The sequence below is a fragment of the Dipteris shenzhenensis genome, chromosome 18 (genome assembly GCF_047967505.1).
Source record: "Dipteris shenzhenensis isolate YYH24624 ecotype China chromosome 18, Dip_SZ_1.0, whole genome shotgun sequence".
NCBI classification, from domain to species: domain Eukaryota; kingdom Viridiplantae; phylum Streptophyta; class Polypodiopsida; order Gleicheniales; family Dipteridaceae; genus Dipteris; species Dipteris shenzhenensis.
In genome coordinates this window covers 33,570,173-33,591,568 of record NC_141613.1, presented here as the reverse complement: position 1 = coordinate 33,591,568, position 21,396 = coordinate 33,570,173, and the positions used below count along the sequence as shown (strand labels likewise).

The window sequence follows — 21,396 nt, the reverse complement described above, 5'->3', positions numbered from 1 at the left end:
CTCAAAGTTCATTCTTTCACACTCCACGCTTCTCTCCTCTCATCAACCTGTTGTAGGATTCTCAAAATTTTCAAAATGTTGCAAGAGGTGAGTTCATTTCCAACCTATTGCGCATGCAAGAACTTCTAAGAATCACGTTTTTGAAAATTTGAATTTTTTTCAAATCCTATTCTTTTCTCAAGAACCTGTTTTCTCAAATTTTTTGACAAAACTAAAACTCTCTTAACCTATTGCGTATGCAACAACTTCAAAAAACCATCTTTTGCATTAAATATTTTTTCCCACAAATTTTCCTCTCTACCTCAAACTCTCACAACCTATTGTCACAAATTTCTCTCAAACTCAAACTCTCCCAGCCTATTGGGCATGCAATAATTTTTCAAAAAATAAATAAATTAGAAAACAATCTATTACAAATTTCTCTCTCAACCTCAAAACCACTCAAACCTCCCTACCTATTGCGTACGCAACAACTTCAAAACAAAATTTAACCGTAAATCTCTCCAAAAACTTTTCTCACGATACTTTATTAATATGAGAAATCCATTTATAATATTTTTACTCCATAATATAATAAATTTTTATGAACTAATGTTAAAATATAATTTTGCTAGAAATATATATTGTTAATCTATAAATTAATATAAATATTATATAAATATTATATAAATATAAATTATTAATATTATATGTTAATAACATTTAAAATTATATACTTTACATACTAATAACCTTAAAAATTCATAAATATAGTTAGTAAAAAAATGCATTAATTAAATAAATATAACAATGAAAATATTTTTGAAAAGGAGGTCTTCTAGCATATGTATTTTATATAATACTTATTCTTCAAATAATGAAGAATTAGTGAATGTATTTGTAAGCTAGTTGTTAATATGAAAATTCTCTACAATATTCTTTCTGCTATTAACTAGATATTAAATTTTAGTTTCAACAAAAAATATACTTTATTAACTTAAAAACTAATATAAATATAATGTAATTATTGTATAAATTTAAATAAATATATAAATTATTAATATTATACATTAATAACATTTAAATTTATGTATATTATATACTAATAATCTTTAAATTTTAAAAAGGTAGTCAATCAAATAATTGAATTAATTTAAAAAATAAGAAAATATTAAAATTTACACACGTGCTTTTAGCATGTATGCTTTTCTTCCATGTGTATAATACTTTTGTTAGTCAAAGAATCAAGAATTAGAGAATGTATTGTAAGGTAGGTATTTAAAACCATAGAATTTGGAAGAGGTTTAGTATACTTGATTATCTTTGTTACAATATGTAATACTTTGCAAAAGCCTTAAACTTTGTTTAAGGTTTTGCACAAAACTATAGTATCATTGAATCCATTGGGACACCATTTTTCTACATTGGCAACCACCAGATATCCATGATATGGAATACATATTTCTTCTTAATATTTCTTATCACGTACTTCTTCATTTCTTCTGATACACGATGCAGCATGAATGTCAAAAAATATGAATCGCTGTGCTTTTAGCCTATGTGCTTGTCCCTAATCAGTAGGATACTTTGACTAGGTCTTATAATTACTTAAAGTAAATCCTTACAAAGGATCATACCTAGTATTGGATATAAACAAAACACTTTGCAAAGCATATAATATATAGTCTATATATATCTAAACGAAATACTTTGGAATGCATATTTTATATAGTCTATATACCTTAAATCTTACACCCTAAATCTTAAATCCTAAAGTTCCCTAAATCTTAGGTTATACAATCTAAGCTCTGAAACTTATATAACAATTCTAATCCCTAAACCCTAAACCTTAAACCCTAACCCCTATACCTTAAATTCTAAAACCTAATTTTCAAATCCTAAACCCTGGATTCTAGACTCTAAGCTCATGACGTTATATACTAAACCCTAAACCCTAAATCCTAAATCCTAAAACAATAATCATAAACCCTAAACCCTAAATGCTAAATCCTAAATCCTTAACCCTAAACCCTAGATCCTAAACCCTAAATCCTAAACCTTAAACCCTAAACCCTCAAACCATAATCATAAATCCGAAGAAAAGGACTATAACACAAATGGGATCCAAATTGATAAGAAGCTACAGTAGTGATGAAGAGTATCGTAATGGCATGCTCACAGGTATTGAGGACATTATAGTAACAGATGTTGATGCAAAAAAGGTTTCTTTTGTTGCAAGTGACTCAAATATACTTACTGGTATTGAAGACTTGTCTTGTGTTGCAAGTGACTCGAACAGGCTCACTGGTATAGAAGACTTGTCCTGTGTTGCAAGTGACTCGAACAGGCTCACTGGTATAGAAGACTTGTCTTGTGTTGCAAGTGACTCAAACATGCTTACTCGATATGTGTTGAGAAAGTGATGGGATAAGTGATGCAATAATAGGAATTGGTAATATTAGTGACAATGATCATGATGTTACCACTCAAATGCAGGGAAAAGGGGGTAGAGAATCTGAGACTTGTCATGTTGTTCATAATATTGTTGTTTGCTAGCATGCTAGAGAATATAGATGGGAGAATCTTGAGTTACGAAGGAGAAAGAGTTCAACCACAAAATTCAAGAGGCATTGGCAACAAATTGACATCAATGAACATGTCTTCCAAATTGCCATTTCCAAGATATTATAAGGCATCAAATAATTCTCAAGCCCACATAGCATTTGATTATAGAGATGAAGATTCAAGGGAAATGGATTCGAGGTTTGATGGTCTTACAACTGGAAAATGTAAGACGCTATTTACAAAAGGAAAGTATGTGAGTGTGAAGAGGCGAAGAATCATGGCATCAATTCCAGAACCAAAGAGACATGTAATGTTATTCGAGGAGAATATAGAAAGGATGCTTATGCGAGTTTGTTGCAAGAGACTTTGCATTAGAAAAGTTGGGAAAGATGATTGTGTAGCCATACGCCTTGGTATTTGGAGTAAGACAGCGTCTAATAGACATAACTATCTTCTTCAAGAGTTTTCATGCTTTCTTCATCAAGGCACTGATCAAGATTTGAGCACAAGTCACTGTAAACCTAGATTGAAACCCATGGTTAATGGGAGACCCATTTGCAATCGAGGATATCAATGGTTAACTGGACTATCACATGGCACATACTGGACCATGTGGGCAGAGGTGAAAGAAAAATTCATTCATACAATTCACGGAAATACGTATAAGCTTAAATGCCATGGAAGCACTATAAATGCAACCGCAACATTAAAGCAAATTCTCAAAGACCATGCATTACCACAGCCTCATCTTCAACAAACAATGCTAGAAGGACATGTCGAATGTCAACAACATCTTCCTTTGGGAATGACAAAGAAGGTCGTCCTAAAAACTATCAATAAAACTTTACAAGACAGAGACGAGAGCATGATTTCACGGTCAACCCAGTACAAAATTTGGTGTAGAAATTTTTGCCATGTCAAGACACCATCAAAGCAATGGATGTCAAAATTTAAGACATATGATGAATTAAAAAATGCCATTGAACATAGTAAATGTGAGTAGCAACAAGGAAGATATATTAAATGGCGATCAATCCATTTACGTCATGTGCAGGATGCTTGAAAGTTGCATGCTTCTTGGAGAGAGGAAGCTATTTCACATGTGAGGGCAAACATGGACTAAAAAAACACTTGTGTGGAGTATTAGTACATGGATACCAAATCTTTTGTGATGTATGGATTGATAGTTTGCATGACCATGATAGTAACTAGGTTGTTACATCAATCATGAAAGCAATAAGAAAGGTTAGAGATGCTCGTGGATGTTTACCTCACACGTTGTGAATACAAGCTGATAATTGTTGGAGAGAGAACAAGAATAAATATATATTTGCTTTATGCTCTATGCTGGTTGGTTTGACAATATTTGAAGAAGTAGAAGTTGGCTTTCTTCTTGTTGGCCATACACACGAAGACATAGATCAAATCTTCAGTGTTATCTCTGGTGAGTTGAAGTCAATGGATGTTTTGACAATGGAGGATATGCTATTTTAAATTGGGAAAAAAATTGGAGGGTCTCACAAGGAAGAATCAGAAGTGGCTATCTTAAAGAGGATGGTAGATTGGAGAGCATTCATAGAGCCACATTTACAAGCAGGAGATGATGCCCTAATAGGACACACAAATCCACACTACTTTCGGTTTCACATGCATAACAATATTCCAATGATGCAATGGAAGCACTACTCAGTAGATGGAGATCATTTATGGAGTGAGTCATATGCTTTATTACAATGATTTGTTCTTGCAAAAAACAAATCACTTGACATAGATGAAATGAAAGGCTTGAAAGCTTTCATTAAACATCTTCAAAGTATGATGCAAAAATATCCTGAGAAATCAACTAAGAATTTGGAGACAATTAAATCAACTGAAGCACTTATCCAATCTTTAGAAAGACAAAAAAACTTAATGAGCATTGAATACTATGAATCCTTTTTGCTGGAACAAGCTAGGTTACCAAGTTTTCCTTTGGATATAAATACGTCAGTAGATATGGAGGAAGCAGAGGAATGCCTTTTACCTCAAAAATATTGTGGCAGGAAGGGAGGCAAACCCTTACCAGAGTTTATACCATCTCATGAGATTGAAGAGGGTCTATTTGTTGCAGTTTGGGCATCTGATCCAGGTTCAAAGTTGGATGACCAAGGTGGCCCAATATGGGTTGCAAAGGTTGCTAAGATGGAAAGGGATGACAAGGGAACTCCTATAACGTTCACAGCTTTATGGTATGAACCAAAGCCATTGAAAAATCTCTCGAGAAGATATACAATAAAACAACTCTATGAGGGATGCTGAAAATAATGAGGGATTAACAGAGGTGGAAGTCAGTAGCATTATTCATTCCTGGAAATTGAGGACACGAACTTTTAAAAAGAAGCATGGATACAATGTTGAAAAATGTATCACAATCCCTGATCCAAGTCATGTCCATATTAAACATCATTTGGCAAGACTTGACCCATCAAGTGCAAATACATTACATGAATCTGATGACTCTGAACAAGATTCAAATGCATAAGATAATGTTTTGTATGCTTTTTTCTATACAAATGGTGTATCTATACACCACCAATAAGATAATGTATTGTATACTTTGTTTTTAAAAAAAAGGGTGTATCTATACACCACTTATATATTGAAGTCAACAAACTCTTTTTTTTCAAAAAAATGATGTATCTATACACCACTTATATGTGAATTCAACAAACTCTTTTCATATGGTGTCATATTTTCACTTTATCAGCATAGTGTTAAAATTGAACTAGAGTTAGGAGACTACTATTATTATTATTATAGTTATTGGATGGGGGCACCATGCACAAGTTTGGGAATTATAGCTTTATTGAGCCTTTTTTTTTTAAATTAGAGGTCACCACTTGATTTTTTAGCTTAATAAGTGTTGGAAAACTGAAAGGAAAGCATGGAGTGAACACAAATTGAGAATTCTTGCTTATAGAATGAAGAAAGGTGAGGTCCTTAAGTAGGCACATCTTACATGATCACTGACATCATTGATGACCTCTGAGCTCCACAATCATCTCCTCAATCTGCTGCTAGATTCTCTCAATCATCCTATGTGGCTTCTACCACCACCTAATAGTGCTTATGGGCACCTAACTGTGCCTCTAGCACACACACATAGAAATCAAGGTTTGCCTGGGGCATACACCTTGAGATATCCCATCATACCCCCCCTCAAGGGAATGCCTCAGGCTATGTCAAGGATATATCTAATCTCATAGTTTCTCATGCCATCTCATGGTGGTCAAGGATAAATCTATGGCTAGGTTCTCATGCTAGCAAGGGGTTCCCAAGGGTGTGAAGTAAACAAAAGGGATAAAAAAGACCTTCCAATGGTTATCTCCCCTGCATGTACATGCACACAATGTTTGCAGGAGGTACCATGGAGCAAAACACATACACATGGCCTACATCATATGGTGACCAGAGGTGTTTACAAAACACACAATAGTTTATTTCATTCATTTTGGAGGACTATCCAGGCTAAGTACCTTGACTCAACAAAAAGAGAGATCTAGAGCATACATGGAGATGATTCAAAAAGCATAATCTTCATAGGATGCCTCATCTTGTGGAGGCACATCAACTGAGAGTAGATTGGCATTTTCTGACTTTGAAGTTGCTTGCTTTTTGGCTCTACAAAACTTTTCATGATGATTGTTTTTGCCACAATGTTTGCATGGATTGATCTTGAAGCAGTCTTTTGAGAGGTGATTAGTCTTCCCACAATGATTGCAAGGTGAAAACTTGCCCTTCTGGATTTTTATGGCATAGGCTGTGTCATTGCCTTTCCGGAGTTCCATGTGCCTTTCTTCTTCTTGAAGAGCAGAAATAGATTAGGACTAGGAAGATTTTTCAAAGTGGTAACAACATGATCATAATCTTCAGGCATACTCTTGAGCAACACTGCAATTGCATCATCTGTAGTGATTGGAGAGTTAATAGAAGCAAGTTGAGTCCTGAGACTCCGCATGTAATTGACATGGGCAGCCAAAGGAGTGCCACTAACCATCTTCAATTCAAAGAAAGCAATCTTAAGTGATAATTTTGAGATGTGAGAGCTAGCACCAAAAATAATGTCAAGCTTCTGCCAAGCTTCTGAAGGAGACTCCAAATCAGAGATGTGATGAATATAGTCATCTCCTAAGGTAAAAGCAATGATGCCATAGGCTTTCTCCTCTCTAGTAGGATCTCTTGCTGGGCATGTCGGAGCTGAGGATTCTCCAGCATTGGAGGCTGTTGAAGAAGAAGTTGAAGCCGATTTGACAAGCCCCCAGAGGTTTTCCCTCATCAATGCAAACTTAACCTTCATCTGCCATGTGTGAAAGCCCTTACCATTGAACTTATCCATATTCAAGATGGTAGCCATGAGAGGGTCTACTCAGAATGGGCAGTGTCTACTCTCTTACAAGGCTAGAAAGAGTTGAAGAGCTTCAAAATACAAGCATTTAGAGTAGCAAAAGCCTGTAACCAAAATCCATACTACAAATCAATAATGCTTTCACTTGCATGCTTCATAGAGGTGACTAAATGAAAGTATTCCAAGCAAATCCAGGTATAGCAACTTAAAAGAGAGTTGTAGCCACAGTTGTACTAATGCTTTTTAAAACTTTAAAACCTCAGAATTGCTAAAGTAGCATCTAATGTAGCATCAAACTCATAACCTTGTCAAAACTGTCCAAAACAGAGGCCTGAACTTGGAGGGCTTGTATCTCACTCTTCAAAGCAAAGAAAATAAGGCTTTCTAAGGCAAAAGAAAGCTCATATACTAGAGAAGATCCAACACAGAGGTTGGGCGAAATGGCGCGTTGTTTTGCCTGGGGGAGTTGCTACAGGGTGAACCTATGTTTTGACGTTTTCTCCTTCGTTATTGAACCAAATGGGCTGCAAAGTGACTCAAAATGTTCGTCTTGAGGTCGCCCATCTACTCCTAAGAGGGCTCGAGCAATGGTGCAGCAGGTAGGGAGTATTTTGCAACAGAAGAATGACAAAAAAATGCGCTGTGTTTGGAGAATGGCAACCAGCAGAGACGTTTTTTCTTCAATTTCTTACAGGTCGAAGTTTGCCCAAACAAGGGGTATCTCCAGCAGGAAGGGCTTGGATAATGGTGGAGAACTGAGGGAGAACAAGCTTTAGCAAGATTTGGGAAGAAAGGGAAGAAATGGTGAAGATGAAGAAGAAGAAGATGGAGAAGAAGAAGATGATGTGGCACAAGTGGGCTCAAGGAGGATCAAAGTGCTCTGATACCATGTTGGAAAACTGAAAGGAAAGCATGGAGTGAACACAAACTGAGAATTCTTGCTTATAGAATGAAGAAAGGTGAGGTCCTTAAGTAGGCACCTCTTACATGATCACTGACATCACTGATGACCTCTGAGCTCCACAATCATCTCCTCAATCTGCTCCTAGATTCTCTCAATCATCCTATGTGGCTTCTACCACCACCTAACAGTGCTTATGGGCACCTAATTGTGCCTCTAGCACACACACATAGAAATCAAGGTGTGCCTGGGGCATACACCTTGAGATATCCCATCAATAAGGCCATATTTGTATATAAGTGACCCATTTAGTGCTCTAAAAAAACCTTTTTTAGCTCACTAAGTGAAGTTGAGTGGAGAGGATATGCTCCAAAAAAAAGTCCAAACCAGGAGAGAGAGTCCAAAAATTTTAAAGTGTGTTGATTCTGAAATCTAGCCTAAAAACTCTGTAGACCAATCCACCTACTGCAAATCTATGGCATACCCAAAAGACTTTGGAATGCTCATGTTCTATTTGAGAACAATGTTGGATTACATCCTTGTAGAATTAGGCCTGGAGAAGAGAGAGGATAATAGCTACAAGGATGACATGCTCGCAATTGGCTATATGACTTGGAGTCGGCAAGGATGGTGAATATTAATTTTCCTATCTATCATTTTTCATGCTCCTTTAGGGTACCTTTCAAGCTCATGATATAGGTTTTTTTTTGTAGGACATGATGGCTTTGCAAAGTTGTATAGAGCACCAATACTAGGATGAAGAGGAGCTTGACAAGATGAAGAGGACCCCAAGTGAAAGGAGCAGTTACTATGGGCATACAAGTTGGTAGGAGCAATCAGTTGGTGGTCTGAGTGTGTAATTCGGTCTATGATAGTGCATTAGGCTAGCCTAAAGAGTTGGGAGATGCTTACTACAGAGAGGTTGATAAGATAGTCTTGGGAGTCATGTATAAAATTGAGATCTATTTGAGTTTACTTTGGTTGACTAAAATAAGATCGGTTAACAGTATACTCGGGCAGACCTGAGATAATTCATATATGCTCAAAAAATATTACGCTCACATATTATTGACACTAAGAATAAACCAACCGTCTTTCTAGAGACATTTAAGTATTAACATGGAAGGAGGTCGACACAAAATTAGGTATTACGAGAATCATAGATCATGGATGATGGCAGTCCGAGAAAGTCCACAAGTCCAAGAAATGCCTACAAGAATTTTACTTTTTTTGAAAATACAATGAAATTTTACGGCTCGCTTAATACACGAGGTGGATGAAGCAATGAAATAGGACTAATCTAATGTCTTAAGTAGCCCAGTAGCTAAAATCTGATAGTTAAAGATAACCAAAGAAGTGCATCAAGGAACTTTGGGATAGGATTAAAGGCATTAGAATGGTTGGGGACATCACGGAGAAGAATCTAGCAATGATGTGAAAGAATCTTGAAGATCAGAGACCTAAAAAGGAGGCTCTTTACAAATGGCTCTAGAACATGCAAAACATATTGAACATTGAAAAAGACCAGATGATGGAGGAATTGAAAAGGGAGAATGCAAAAAACTAGAGCGGTCATGCAAGAGCTGCAAGAGAGCTTCAAGGCCAGGAAGGATGGGGTAGAGAGCAGCCACGGTGGATAGACAATGAGGCAGCTCTCCGAGCTAGAAAGGATCCAAAGAGCAATCGCGATGGAGCAACTTGCAGCAGACAGCCACAGTGGGGGTTGTTATCTAGAGACAGTTTTGCAAGTTCAAAGATTAAGCTACAAGACCTTGCAACAAGATTACGATAGGGTTATGCACGAGCTTGAAGTGGCTTTCAAAAGTTTTGAAAACCAATTTGTCATCATGAGAGATTTCCCAACTAGAGTGGAAGTCTTGGAAACGGCTAATGTTGATGCTATTGAGTAATTTAAGCAACTTCAATCAGATGATGCTATTGCATGGAGTGAGCAAAGAGTGGAGGAGATGAAGGAGAAAATCCTTGGCCTTAGGTTGAGGGAGGAAAGAATCAAGAAGCAAATTCTTCATGTACAAAGCCAAACTGTGGTATTTATGGCTGTAGTAGTTAAATCAGAATTATGGATGTAGTAGTTAAATAAGATGCCTATCCTATTATGCAGTAGGGCCTAAAATGCATGGTCTACCATACCCCAGGCATAAACGATTGCATGATCCAATGGCTTGGGTGCTAACACCCTGTGCATCAGACTAGGTCGATCACCCAATTGGGTCTAATCAACTATGACTGGTGGCTATATAAGCGCAAGCCCGTGAAGCCCATCATCATCACTGGCTACAGCAACCCTGATTCCTTAGCATCTAGCCTCCGTCCTCTACTGTTTCCAGCATGCCATCAAAGCTTCTCACACAGGAGCACACGGCTGGGAGGCAACGCCATCTATTGTATCAGTTTTACAGTAATCAAATTTTTGATTCTCCATACTATCTGCTTTTCTCTCTTGCATACGAGATCTTGTTGTTTTTTTCTTTGGGGTATTTGTGCATGCAAGCTTATATGTAAAGTATGTCATTTGTCATTGCCTAGGTCATGGATAGATCAAATGTGCTTGCCTGCTGCTACAGCTATCTATGACGAGAAAGTCAATGCTGTAGCTCAATTTGCTATTTGTGGAAAATTTGCAAAAGACAAAGAGCTTAAATTGAAGAATCCCAAGCCCCCGACAAAGAGCTTAAATTGAAGAATCCCAAGCCTGACTCTGCTGCGAAGAAAAGGAGCTTGAAGGGAGGAACCATCCCTCTTTAGGAAGGGAGCAAGAAGGGCCGAGCCTGCAACCAGGGAACTCAAAGGCAAGGAAAGAGGAAACGACATGAAGGGAGGGGCTGGGCCCCTAAAGTAAAGAATCGGCCCAAGCAAGGAGGGCCAAGCCTACAATCAGGGAGCTCCAAAAGGTGACTTGCTCAAAGCAATGTGGAACCAGCCCCTGAAGGGAGGAACAAGCCCCCTTCAAGAAAGGAGTAAGGAGGGACGAGCCTGCAATCAAGGAGCTAAAAAAGAAGACCTGATCAAAGAATTGTGGAACCAGCCCCTTGAAGGAAAGGAGTCTTTGAGATGTAATCTGTGTAATATGTATATAATCAGCTGAATTATTCATGCTCTCCAAATTTTGCTTGGGAATCTATCCATTTTGAGATAACACTTTGGAACAATTTAATTCGTTCTAGTATAATAGCACTGGTTGGTTGCACACTAGGATATTAACTGTCACTAGAACGGTGGTTTTCTTCTATCATTACTAGGATATTAACTTAATTGCCACTAGCATGATGGTTGGTTGCACACTAGGATAGTAACTGCCACTAGCGTAGTGGTTTGCTTCTATTATTATTATTATTACAAGATGAATGGCATACAATTGATTCGTTTAGTAATTGTGGATTTGTGGATTAGTTACGGGATTTTATATTTCTCAATGTAAGTGCAGTTGTTAAGATATATATATACATTAATAATATATGTACATGTATATATATGCAATATTAAAATATTTCCAAAGTGATTGAAATGATGTTTTCTCAACTATGTGACTAGATAGTGTCCTTTGACAGGCCAAGGATGATAATGTGGGACAAAAGATTTTGATTACATTGAGTTGTTCACACATCATCTTTGCATATCTTTGCTATAGTTCCCAACATGTTGACAGAGAAGACTACCCACCTCAGCTGAATGATGAAAGGTGGACATGTCAAATTGTATGAAAGAAGAATGAGAAGGCCGGGCTCAATGTCTCTCTCTATTTAAGTGCCGAATGATGAGAGGTGGACATGTCAGGTCTACGATAAAAGAAGAAGGAGAAAGCCAGGCTCAATGAACTCTCTCCCCATATAAATGTAGTGCAAACACAACTAAGATCCCATTCTAAAATCTAGCCCCAAAACTCTATAGAATGATCCGCCTACTGCAAATCTATGGCATACCCAAAAGACTTTGGAAAGATCATGTTCTATCTCAGGACATTGTGGATGACCTCTCCTCACAGAACCACACCTGGAGAAGTGGGAGGATAATAGCTATTACAAGGAGGAAATGCTTTGCAATTGGTTGTATGACTCGGAGTCAGCAAAGATGGTGAATATGAGTTTCCGTGGCTATCACTTTTCCTGCTCCTTTAAGGTACTTGTCAAGCTCATGATGTAGGTTTCTTTTGGCAAGACATGATGGCTGTGTGAAGTTGTATAGAGTGCCAATACTAGGATGAAGAGGACCCCAAGGAAAAGGAGGAGTTAAAATCCTGAAGGCATTTCTTGGACTTGTGGACTTTCTTGGATTGCCATCATCCATGATCTATGGTGCTCATAATACCTGATTTTGTGTCGACCTGCTTCCATGTGAATGCTTAAATGTCTCTGGAAAGACAGTTGGTTTATTCTTAGTTTCAATAATATGTGATCATAATATTTTGTGAGCATTACAAGATGAATGGCATACAATTCATTCATTTAGGGTTTGAGGTTTTGGGGATTAGTTATGGGATTTAATAAAACTAGTGTGATGGTTGTTTGGGATATACTAAAAACAAGCGTGATATTTATCATTTGGTATTTACAAAAACATGTGCGGTGGTTAGTTTGGGATTTACTAAAAGAAGCATAGTGTCAAATACATTTTCCATTTCCAGGATAAGTGGAATATTGTTTCCTTGCAATGAGATTACATTTTCTTAGTGGTCCTTGTCCACTACTCCAAGACACCTCAAGATGTGCTCATGCATATGAATGGTTTTCACAATGCAATTGCCACAAGTAGATCATCCTCTATTTCTCCACCAATGCATCTCTTATATCCCTCCATATTTGAAAATTTTCAAATGACACAAAACAATGACAAACATAGACAGCCTGAATGCTTTGAATCTAACTATTTCTGCAATCGAGATACCACTCAGTGCTCACAAGAAATAAACTTATTGTCTGAAGCTATATGTTCATAGTGTAGACTTCCCTTCATGAGATATAAACAATTCCCTTGCATAAACATCTCTTAAAGTAGAGTAATGTCTCTCCATTACAATAGTAATAGCATGGTAGTGCTAGAAAGGTATAAAGGTATGGTAGCACATGTAAGAACAATACAAAAATTTGAGAGAAAGAAGGTTGAAGACAACTAGGCTAAAGTGCAAACAGAAGTGCAATATGGAAGCAATAAATCACTATGGTTCAAGACGATAATATGAAATAGTCAACAGAGTTTACTGTTCTAAGGTAGCTATCCATAGTGTAGACTTCCCTTCATTAGATATCAACAATTCCCTTGCATCAACATCTCTTAAAGTACATGGTAGTGCTAGCAAGGTATAAAGGGGTGGTATCATGTATAAGAGAAATACAAAAATTTGAGAGAAAGAAGATTGAATCCAACATCGGCTAAAGTGCAAATAAAGGAAACATGGAAGTAGCAACTCACTATGGTTCAAGAAGATAATACGAAACAAGTGAAGGCGTATATTGTCATATGGTAGCTATCCATAGAGTAGAATTCCCTTCGTTAGATATCAACAATGCCCTTGCATCAACATCTCTCAAAGTAAAATAGTCTCTCTCCATTATAGCAGTACTAGTGTGGTCGTGCTAGTAGCAAGGTATAAAGGGGTGGTAGCATCTATAAGAGTAATACCAAAATTTGAGAGAAAGAAGGTTGAATCCAACATCCGCTAAAGTGCAAACAAAAAGAAAACATGGAAGTAGCAACTCCATATGATTCAAAAAGATAAACCAAAACAAAGAATCTTACCAAATCCCATGTCTCATTTTTCATGAGAGTATCCATCTTTGCATCCATGGCTTCTTGGAAGCTACTTGGCTCTACATGTTGCACTCTAGATTTCATGTATGCGTAATGCATATGCATGTATCTGTTGTATGTCAACCTTCCACTGGGTGCTTCACCCTTGAATATATTCTTAGTGCATCTCACCACTTTTCACATGAATCTTATCTATCACATGCAAACGCACATACTTGGCACGTTCTTAATTCTCGATGTTTTCATGGCCGAAATATCATTCTCTTCATCCATATGTTAATCACCAAAACTTTCAGACACTATTGGTTTCTTCCCATTCCTGTTGCAGCCCACTTTTGGGCTTCACGCAACCTTCCACTCGATGGGACTAGACTCCTCATACTCTTAGAATGCTCAACAGTCCTATGACATCCTCAACATGCTATCGGCCACTACGTGCATGCTCTTCTTGCATGTTCATATGCTGATATGGCTGGTTTTTTGCATATGCATCCTTAATTTCAATATTTTGAGGCGATACCAAGATTCAAACTCACTGAATTTTAGAACTACTCACATAAATCTTGTTCACTAGATCATAGCATTTGTATTCCTTCTTTTCTTACTCATAAATTCTAGAACTACTCACATAAATTTTTTTATTCACTAGATCATAGCATTTGTATTCCTTCTTTTCCACTGGGTATGCAAGGAAGGTGCACTTAATAGATTTTGAATCCATTTTTCTTCTCATCTCATCATGCACATGTACATAACGTATGCATCCAAGCATGGTAACACCTCAATGCATGACACCATTGGCTTCTTGCCATACATGCTCTCATACGGTGACATGTCATGTAGGATTGTGTTGGGAGTCCTATTGATAATGTGCACTACTTTAGCTATATAATGCAAAGACATGTTCATTTGATTCATAAGTGGTCTAGCCACATTTGCCCAAGCAATCTATTTTTCCTCTTAGGAATTGGATTCTTCTATAATGGTGCATAGTTGCATGTAAGCTATCTACCTATGCCATTTTATTTCAAATAGTCATCAAACTCTTTCGACATGTACATCCCACCATTATCGGACTACCAAAATTTCACATAAGTGCCAATTTTTGTCTTTGCAATGCTACAAAACTCAGAATCTGTCAAAAAATTCACCTACTTGAGAAATTAAACCATGTCATGCAGGTATGATCAGATACACATGTGACATAAAAGCAAGCTCCTCTAACCTTGACATGTGTAATAGAGTGCATAGTATCATCTCTTGTGGCTACAAATTCACCACTTAGCATAGGCTACTTATGCTTGAGCTAGTCCTCATGGTGTGCCATATGATTAGTAGCCCCTAAATTTATGAACCAATCTTCATAACTTGGTGGTTATGACATGCTCCATATCACATGCTACATAGCAAATAAATGTCCTCTTAGTCCTCTACCATAAGGTGGATCCCTATGTCCTATGTCATAGCTTTCATACTTTCCAATATTGATGGCGACCACCTCGGCCTCTGTGACCATAGCGAGGCTAATGATAGTGGTCACACTAGACATGTCCATACGTGCCACATAACACTACACATCCTATTGTGCGAGCCCTATGCAACCTCTACTTTTGCCATGGAGTGGTGCTCCCCCCCTGCCTCTAGGAATAAACTTACCTATACTTGAATTATGGCCATATCCTTGACCATCTCTGCCACCACAACCTCGACTATGTCTTGATGGCCTTTTTCTCTCACCCAAGGTTGACTATAACCCTATGTCCAACTCGGTGTAGGTAAGTGCTCGCCTCAACAAGAAGATGCTCTTTGTTACAATCCTAAGGTCTCTTTGCTAGGATTCCTAATTGCTCGGGTGCTAAATCAGATGCCAACAACTAAATACTACCAATCTAGGTTTGTGATGTGTGAGAAAATCGTATGAGGATGGGTGAATAACTCTTGTACATTATACAAGTATATTTTCATACAATTAGTATGAAAATATACTTGTACATTTGCAATGTGTCTCAACACAAATGGCTCACGGCCACAGCGCCAAAACACACGATTGACACACTCACTCTTGCTTGCCTTGGCTTGAGACACCAGACCCTATGAGCACATCTCTAACTCAATCCACATAGCCTATCGCAACAAAACTAGATCTAATCTGGGACATAGCCCATTACAACTCACATTCTATTTATATACTAAGGCACTCTATTGGAACTTAAGCGGTTGAGGTAAACCTTCTAACTTATTTCCATTCTTATGCTAGGCTACTCCTAATGGTTGGCCCATATTATCTCCTAACCTTTTGTCATTCCAAGAAGCTTGGAGATGCACTGACTATGCACTGGTGTTCCAGATCACCTACATGGTCTTGATCTAAGCTAGGGCAACCCGAGTCATAATGACCTATCACCTATCAACCATGGGTCAACACTCGCCTCAACTTTGTTTATGCTCTATCCTCACATGTCTTCTTGCACTCGTTCTAGCCTCTATTCAAATGAGGGAGATGTGTAGAGGCCGACTCTTCCACAAAGGGGCCATGCATAGGGTAGACCCTATGTTCCTAAATATATCTTGGGTCATCATCTATGACCACCTCATTAAGACAAAGATTCAGTGTTTGTCCTTGAGGTCATTTCATCTTGCTCGTTTTGTGCATTCTCGTCTTCTTCTTCCACTTTTGCTTCCCTTCGTCCTTTCTTTTGTAGATAAGTGACATCTTTTTCTAGTACTTGCAACTGGAATACTGGCTCTTTAACTGGAATAGTGGCTCTGCTCGACTTTTTGGCCAGTGCCTTAAGGACAATTAGTTTTTTGGTTTTGGGTATATTTTTTAGAGAAATTTGATATGAAAATTGAAAAACAAGAGAATAACTATATTATGTTTGATGTTATTTTTGGAGGGTCAATAATAACAGCCCACGATATCAGTGTGAACAGTGGAGGAACCCACTCTCATGGCTTAGGCTCCTTCACAAGTGCCGCAGCTTCCTGGATTTACTTGCTTCAAGCTTCCAACTACTCCATGCTCCCTCTCTTTAATAAACCTAAGACCATTCTCACGTTTGTCCGTTAGTGTTCGTAGAAACCATTTTTCTCAACAAATCACAAAACTTGGGGTATCAAGATTTTGAAGTTTTCCCTTAAGAGTTTGCAAATTTTTAAGCTAAAATACAATCAAATTGCCTAAAATTTTGAAGGTTTTATAAAATTGAGAAAATATTTTTTTCAGGTGAAAATGAAATGTTGCAGCTTCATTATATATAGTTTGCAGGTTTTTTGCGAAATAATGGTAGACTTCTCTTATTGGTCAGTTGATTTGGATACATTAATGGATTTATTTTTTTAAAAACCCACCCCGCTCACCACGCTTCATGATCTATCGAGACGGGCAGGTTGCCCTGAGTGTTAGGTAGTTGGATCAAGGTCCACAGTCGAGTCAAGCTCACGCACACCCCCAAACACATGCAATTGTTTTGACCACTTGGCTAGGTCACCAGGCCTTATGTTAGGTGGATATTTTAGAGATGGTTTGTCCTGTTGAGGGTGACTTGGCAGGGCCTGCGTACCTTGTTGCTTGCTCCTTCTTAGACCGGGTTCACACCGATCGGCAACCAAACCTTTGATTGGAGGAATGCTATCATGCTTGCACATTCAGACGAGATGGACGTCTAGCATCAAAATCGACTAACTATTGGCAGAAGCTTGGAATGAAACTCTGTAATTGCTACATATCTAATTGATGTCGGGGGTTGCTAGACAAACATACACACGTGCAAAAGGTTGGAATGGCCTTTTGCCAATTCAATGAATGCCCCTATGTGGCCACCACGGGAGTTCAATGGAGGAGTTTATCGATGTTGTTGCAAGTTCACGGCAATCGAGAGACCGCTCCTGATGTAGACTAATTATTGGTGGTTAAGGGATCTTGCACGCTGCATTGGCCTGTCATTGGTGTTCTTATGGGTGTCCAGCCCTTGGATGGTTTTTGGGCCACATCACTTTTTTTTTGCGCAAAGGGGGCCACATCACTTGGACGTCCCTGTTGCAAGTTGGGCATTAGAGGGGTACAAACCCAACCTTAGTCTTCGAGTGGTGTGAACCCAGCCTTAGGGCAGCTCCTCCGGCGCTGCTGGAGATGGAGGGGGCTACTGTGTCAAGCGTTTTGGCTTCAACATCAATTAAGGCCCCATGTGTAGCTGGGGCAAAATTACGGGCTCCCCGTGCATGAACTTGCAACCTGCGCACCCTTTCTACCAATGGAAAGCTTTTGGAGAGGATCTTTACTTCGAGCGTCCAAGAATCCTACATTTCATAGACTATGGGGTGGAGTATGACTGCCAGAGAGCGAGCATCTCCAACAACTAGACTACTAGCTAGTGCGGGGAGGCGCTCTTAGTCTTACTAGTGTGAATGGCCCTCTTGGAAGCACCCCCTGCCCTCAACCCTTCTTGGAACCCTCGTCGTCGCTGGAACGAGGGTGATTTTCAGAGAAATGTGATTTGTGAGAACGAAGGTGGATCGATTGCACCTTTTTTCTTTGGTGCTTTTTCATCGTCGGCAGGCCAACAATGTGAAAATACTACGTATAGAATGGGTTTTACGAACCTGCTCAATTCGCGTATGAATTTCTAGCTCCTTACTGTCCTCCTGCTGCCTTACATTGTGTCAAGCAGGTGATGAAAAGAATTTGCGCAAAGTCTAGCGGTAATCGCGAGCAGCGTTTGGACTACATCGCTTGGAATTTGCACAAGTTATAAATCGACTCCTTTCCCAGCACTAATAACCATTAGCAATCTATTGCGCTTTCCTTTATCATGGGCTCTGAGGTTCGGCTGCCCCTTTCCAGTCATCCCCATCCCTTTGTTGGTGCTGGCAAACATAGAGATCATGCCCACAAAAGGTTGCCTCCCCTGCAGCAGGGGAAGGATCTTCATGGCCTCACTCAGGAGTGTTCCACTGAATTTCCGCTGAGAGAAGCAAATAATCTGATGCATTCGCATGTGAAGCGTGGCAACCTGGTCGATGCTGGCCGTGTTTTTGATAGCATGCCAGAGCGCAATGTTGCGTCCTGGAACATTGTAATCTTTGGGCATGCTAAGCTGGAGGAGGGTGCGCGGGCTTTGGAGCTGTATGCTCGAATGTACGAGGAAGGTGTCCAACCGGACACTCGAACCTTAGTTGCCGCATTAAAGGCTTGCAGTAGCCTGGCAGCGTTGGAAGTTGGGAAGCAAGTTGCTGGAAATTATGTGAAAAGAAGGTGCCTGCCGAAAGGTAGAGTCATCCATTCCCAAGTAGTGAAGAGTGGCTTTGACTCTGATGTATTCGTTGGAACCACCTTGGTGCATATGTATGCGAAATACGGGAGCATGGAGGATGCACGGCGTGTGTTTGATGATCTGCGTTATCGTGATGTGGTTACGTGGAATTCTATGATCCTGGGGTATGCCGAGCAAGAAGAGGGTGCGCTGGCCTTGACATTGCATGCAAAGATGCAGCAGGAAAGTGTCCAACAGAATGCCCGAACCTTTGTTGGCAGTTTGAAGGCTTGCAGTAGCCTGGCAGCATCAGAAGATGGGAAGCAAGGTGATGGGAAATTTGCTCATATAGGGTCCCTGACGAAAGGTCGGGCCATCCACTCCCAAGCAGTAAAGGCTGGAGTAGAGTCGGATGTATACGTGGGAAACGTCTTGGTGGATATGTACGGGAAATGTGGAAGCATGGAGGATGCAAGGCGTGTCTTTGATGAATTGCCTCGTCGTGATGTAGTTACGTGGAATACCATGATCCTGGGGTATGCGGAGCAAGAAGATTGTGTGGTGGCTTTGGGATTGTATACACAGATGCACCAGCAAGGTGTCCGACCGAATGCTCGAACCTTTGTTGGTGCATTGAAGGCTTACAATGGCCTGGCAGCTCTAGAAGAGGGGAAGCAAGACGACTGGGAATTTACAAAGTTAGGGTTCTTAGTGAAATGTAGAACCATCCAGTCCCAAGCAGTTAAGTGTGGCTTTGAGTCAGATGTATTCGTGGGAACTTCCTTGGTGGACATGTACGCCAAGTGTGGGAGCATGGGGGATGCACGCTGTGTCTTTGAGAGGTTGCCTCATCGTAATGTGGTTACCTGGAATGCAATGATCCTGGGGTATGCTGAGAAAGAAGATAGTGCGCTGGCTTTAGAACTGTATGCACGGATTCACCAGGAAGGTGTCAAACCCAATGATCGAACCTTTGTCGGTGCATTGAAGGCTTGCAGTTGCCTGACGATCCTGGAAGAGGTGAAGCAAGTTGGAGGAAAATTTACTAAAGTAGAATGCATGGCAAAAGGTAGAGACATCCATACTGAAGTAGTAAAGAGTGGCTTTGAGTCTGATGTATATGTGGGAAACACCTTGGTCTATATGTATGCAAAATGTGGGAGCTTGGAGGATGCACGGCGTGTCTTTGATGAGTTGCCTCACCGTGATGTGATTACTTGGACCAACATGATCTTGGGTTATGCTGAGCAAGAAGAAAATAAGGAAGCTTTTAGGATTTACGCAGAAATGAGAGAGCAAGGTTTGTCACCAAGTAGCATTACTTTTGTGGCCATCTTGATAGCATGTGGCAACGCAGCAGCTCTGGAAACTGGAAAGGAAGTACATTCTCACATCAGCAGGGCCGGTTATGAGACTATTCCAATGATTCTGGCAACGAGCCTAATTGGCATGTATGCTAAATGTGGGAGCATGGTTGCTGCCCAAGAGGTGTTTGATTCATTGCCCAAAAGAGATACTGTACCATGGAGTGCATTGATTGCAGGATATGCCCGACAGGGAGAGAGTGAACAGGTGTTCCATTTGTTTGAGAGGATGAGGCAGGAAGGCATACATCCAGATGCAGTCACGTTTCTCAGCATTCTTAGTGTATGCAGTCATGTTGGTCTAGTGGACAAGGGCCAGGAATACTTTCATTGTATGTGTAATATGTATGGCATTGACCCAACTATGGAGCACTACACTTGCATGGTGGATATCCTTAGCCGTGCAGGCAGAGTGGATGAGGCAGTAGCAATGGTCAAGAGCATGCCTTTTCAACCTAATGTTGTTGTATGGTTGACCATGTTGTCTGCTTGTCGACAGTGGAAGAATGTAGAGGTTGGAAGGTATGCCTTTAAAAATGTGGTGCGACTAGATGAAAAACTTCCTACAGCATATGTCTTGATGGCAGACATATATGCTGATGCTCACATGCAGGAGGACCATGATAAGATCCTGGTAATGAGAAAGGATGCTCAAGCATGGACGAAGCCAGGACAGAGCTGGTGGACTGACCTTAGTGGAATGGTGCACACATATTGACGAATGATAGCAGACATCGCCAAAGCAAAGATATACATGCACAGCTGAAAAATCTTCCTTTCGAAATGGAAGAGGAAGGATATGTGCTTGATTGGACCATGCACTGGAGGAAAAAGTGAAAATGTATTGTGTGCGCATAGTGAAAAGCTGGCTATCGCTTTTGCCCCAATCAACACACCTGAGGGGACATGCATGCATGTTGTAAATAATTTATGAGTTTGTGATGATTGTCTCAAGGCTAATGCACATATTTCAGAGATAGAATGGTGGAATATCATATGCGGAGATGCAAGTTGCATTCACAATTATAAGGACAGAAAGTGTTCGTATGGGACATCATGGTGACACTATGCATCTTTAGCCCTGTTTCCTTTTCTGAGGGCTATCCAGCTATGGGATCTGCTGTTGGCTTTTATCACGATTAATATTAATATTTTTGACTATGGCAGTGTGGCATCTGGCATAGT

The 21,396-nt window shown here is 39.5% G+C and overlaps 1 protein-coding gene across 1 annotated transcript; it reads left to right on the top strand.

The window, feature by feature from the left end:
• The first annotated feature begins 18,406 nt into the window (after nucleotides 1-18,406).
• On the top strand, nucleotides 18,407-20,929 carry LOC147891142 (pentatricopeptide repeat-containing protein At3g16610-like). The gene has a single exon (XM_087389163.1). It carries the CDS (start codon nucleotides 18,407-18,409, stop codon nucleotides 20,927-20,929), a length of 2,523 nt encoding a protein of 840 aa, XP_087245289.1.
• Nucleotides 20,930-21,396: the final 467 nt, after the last annotated feature.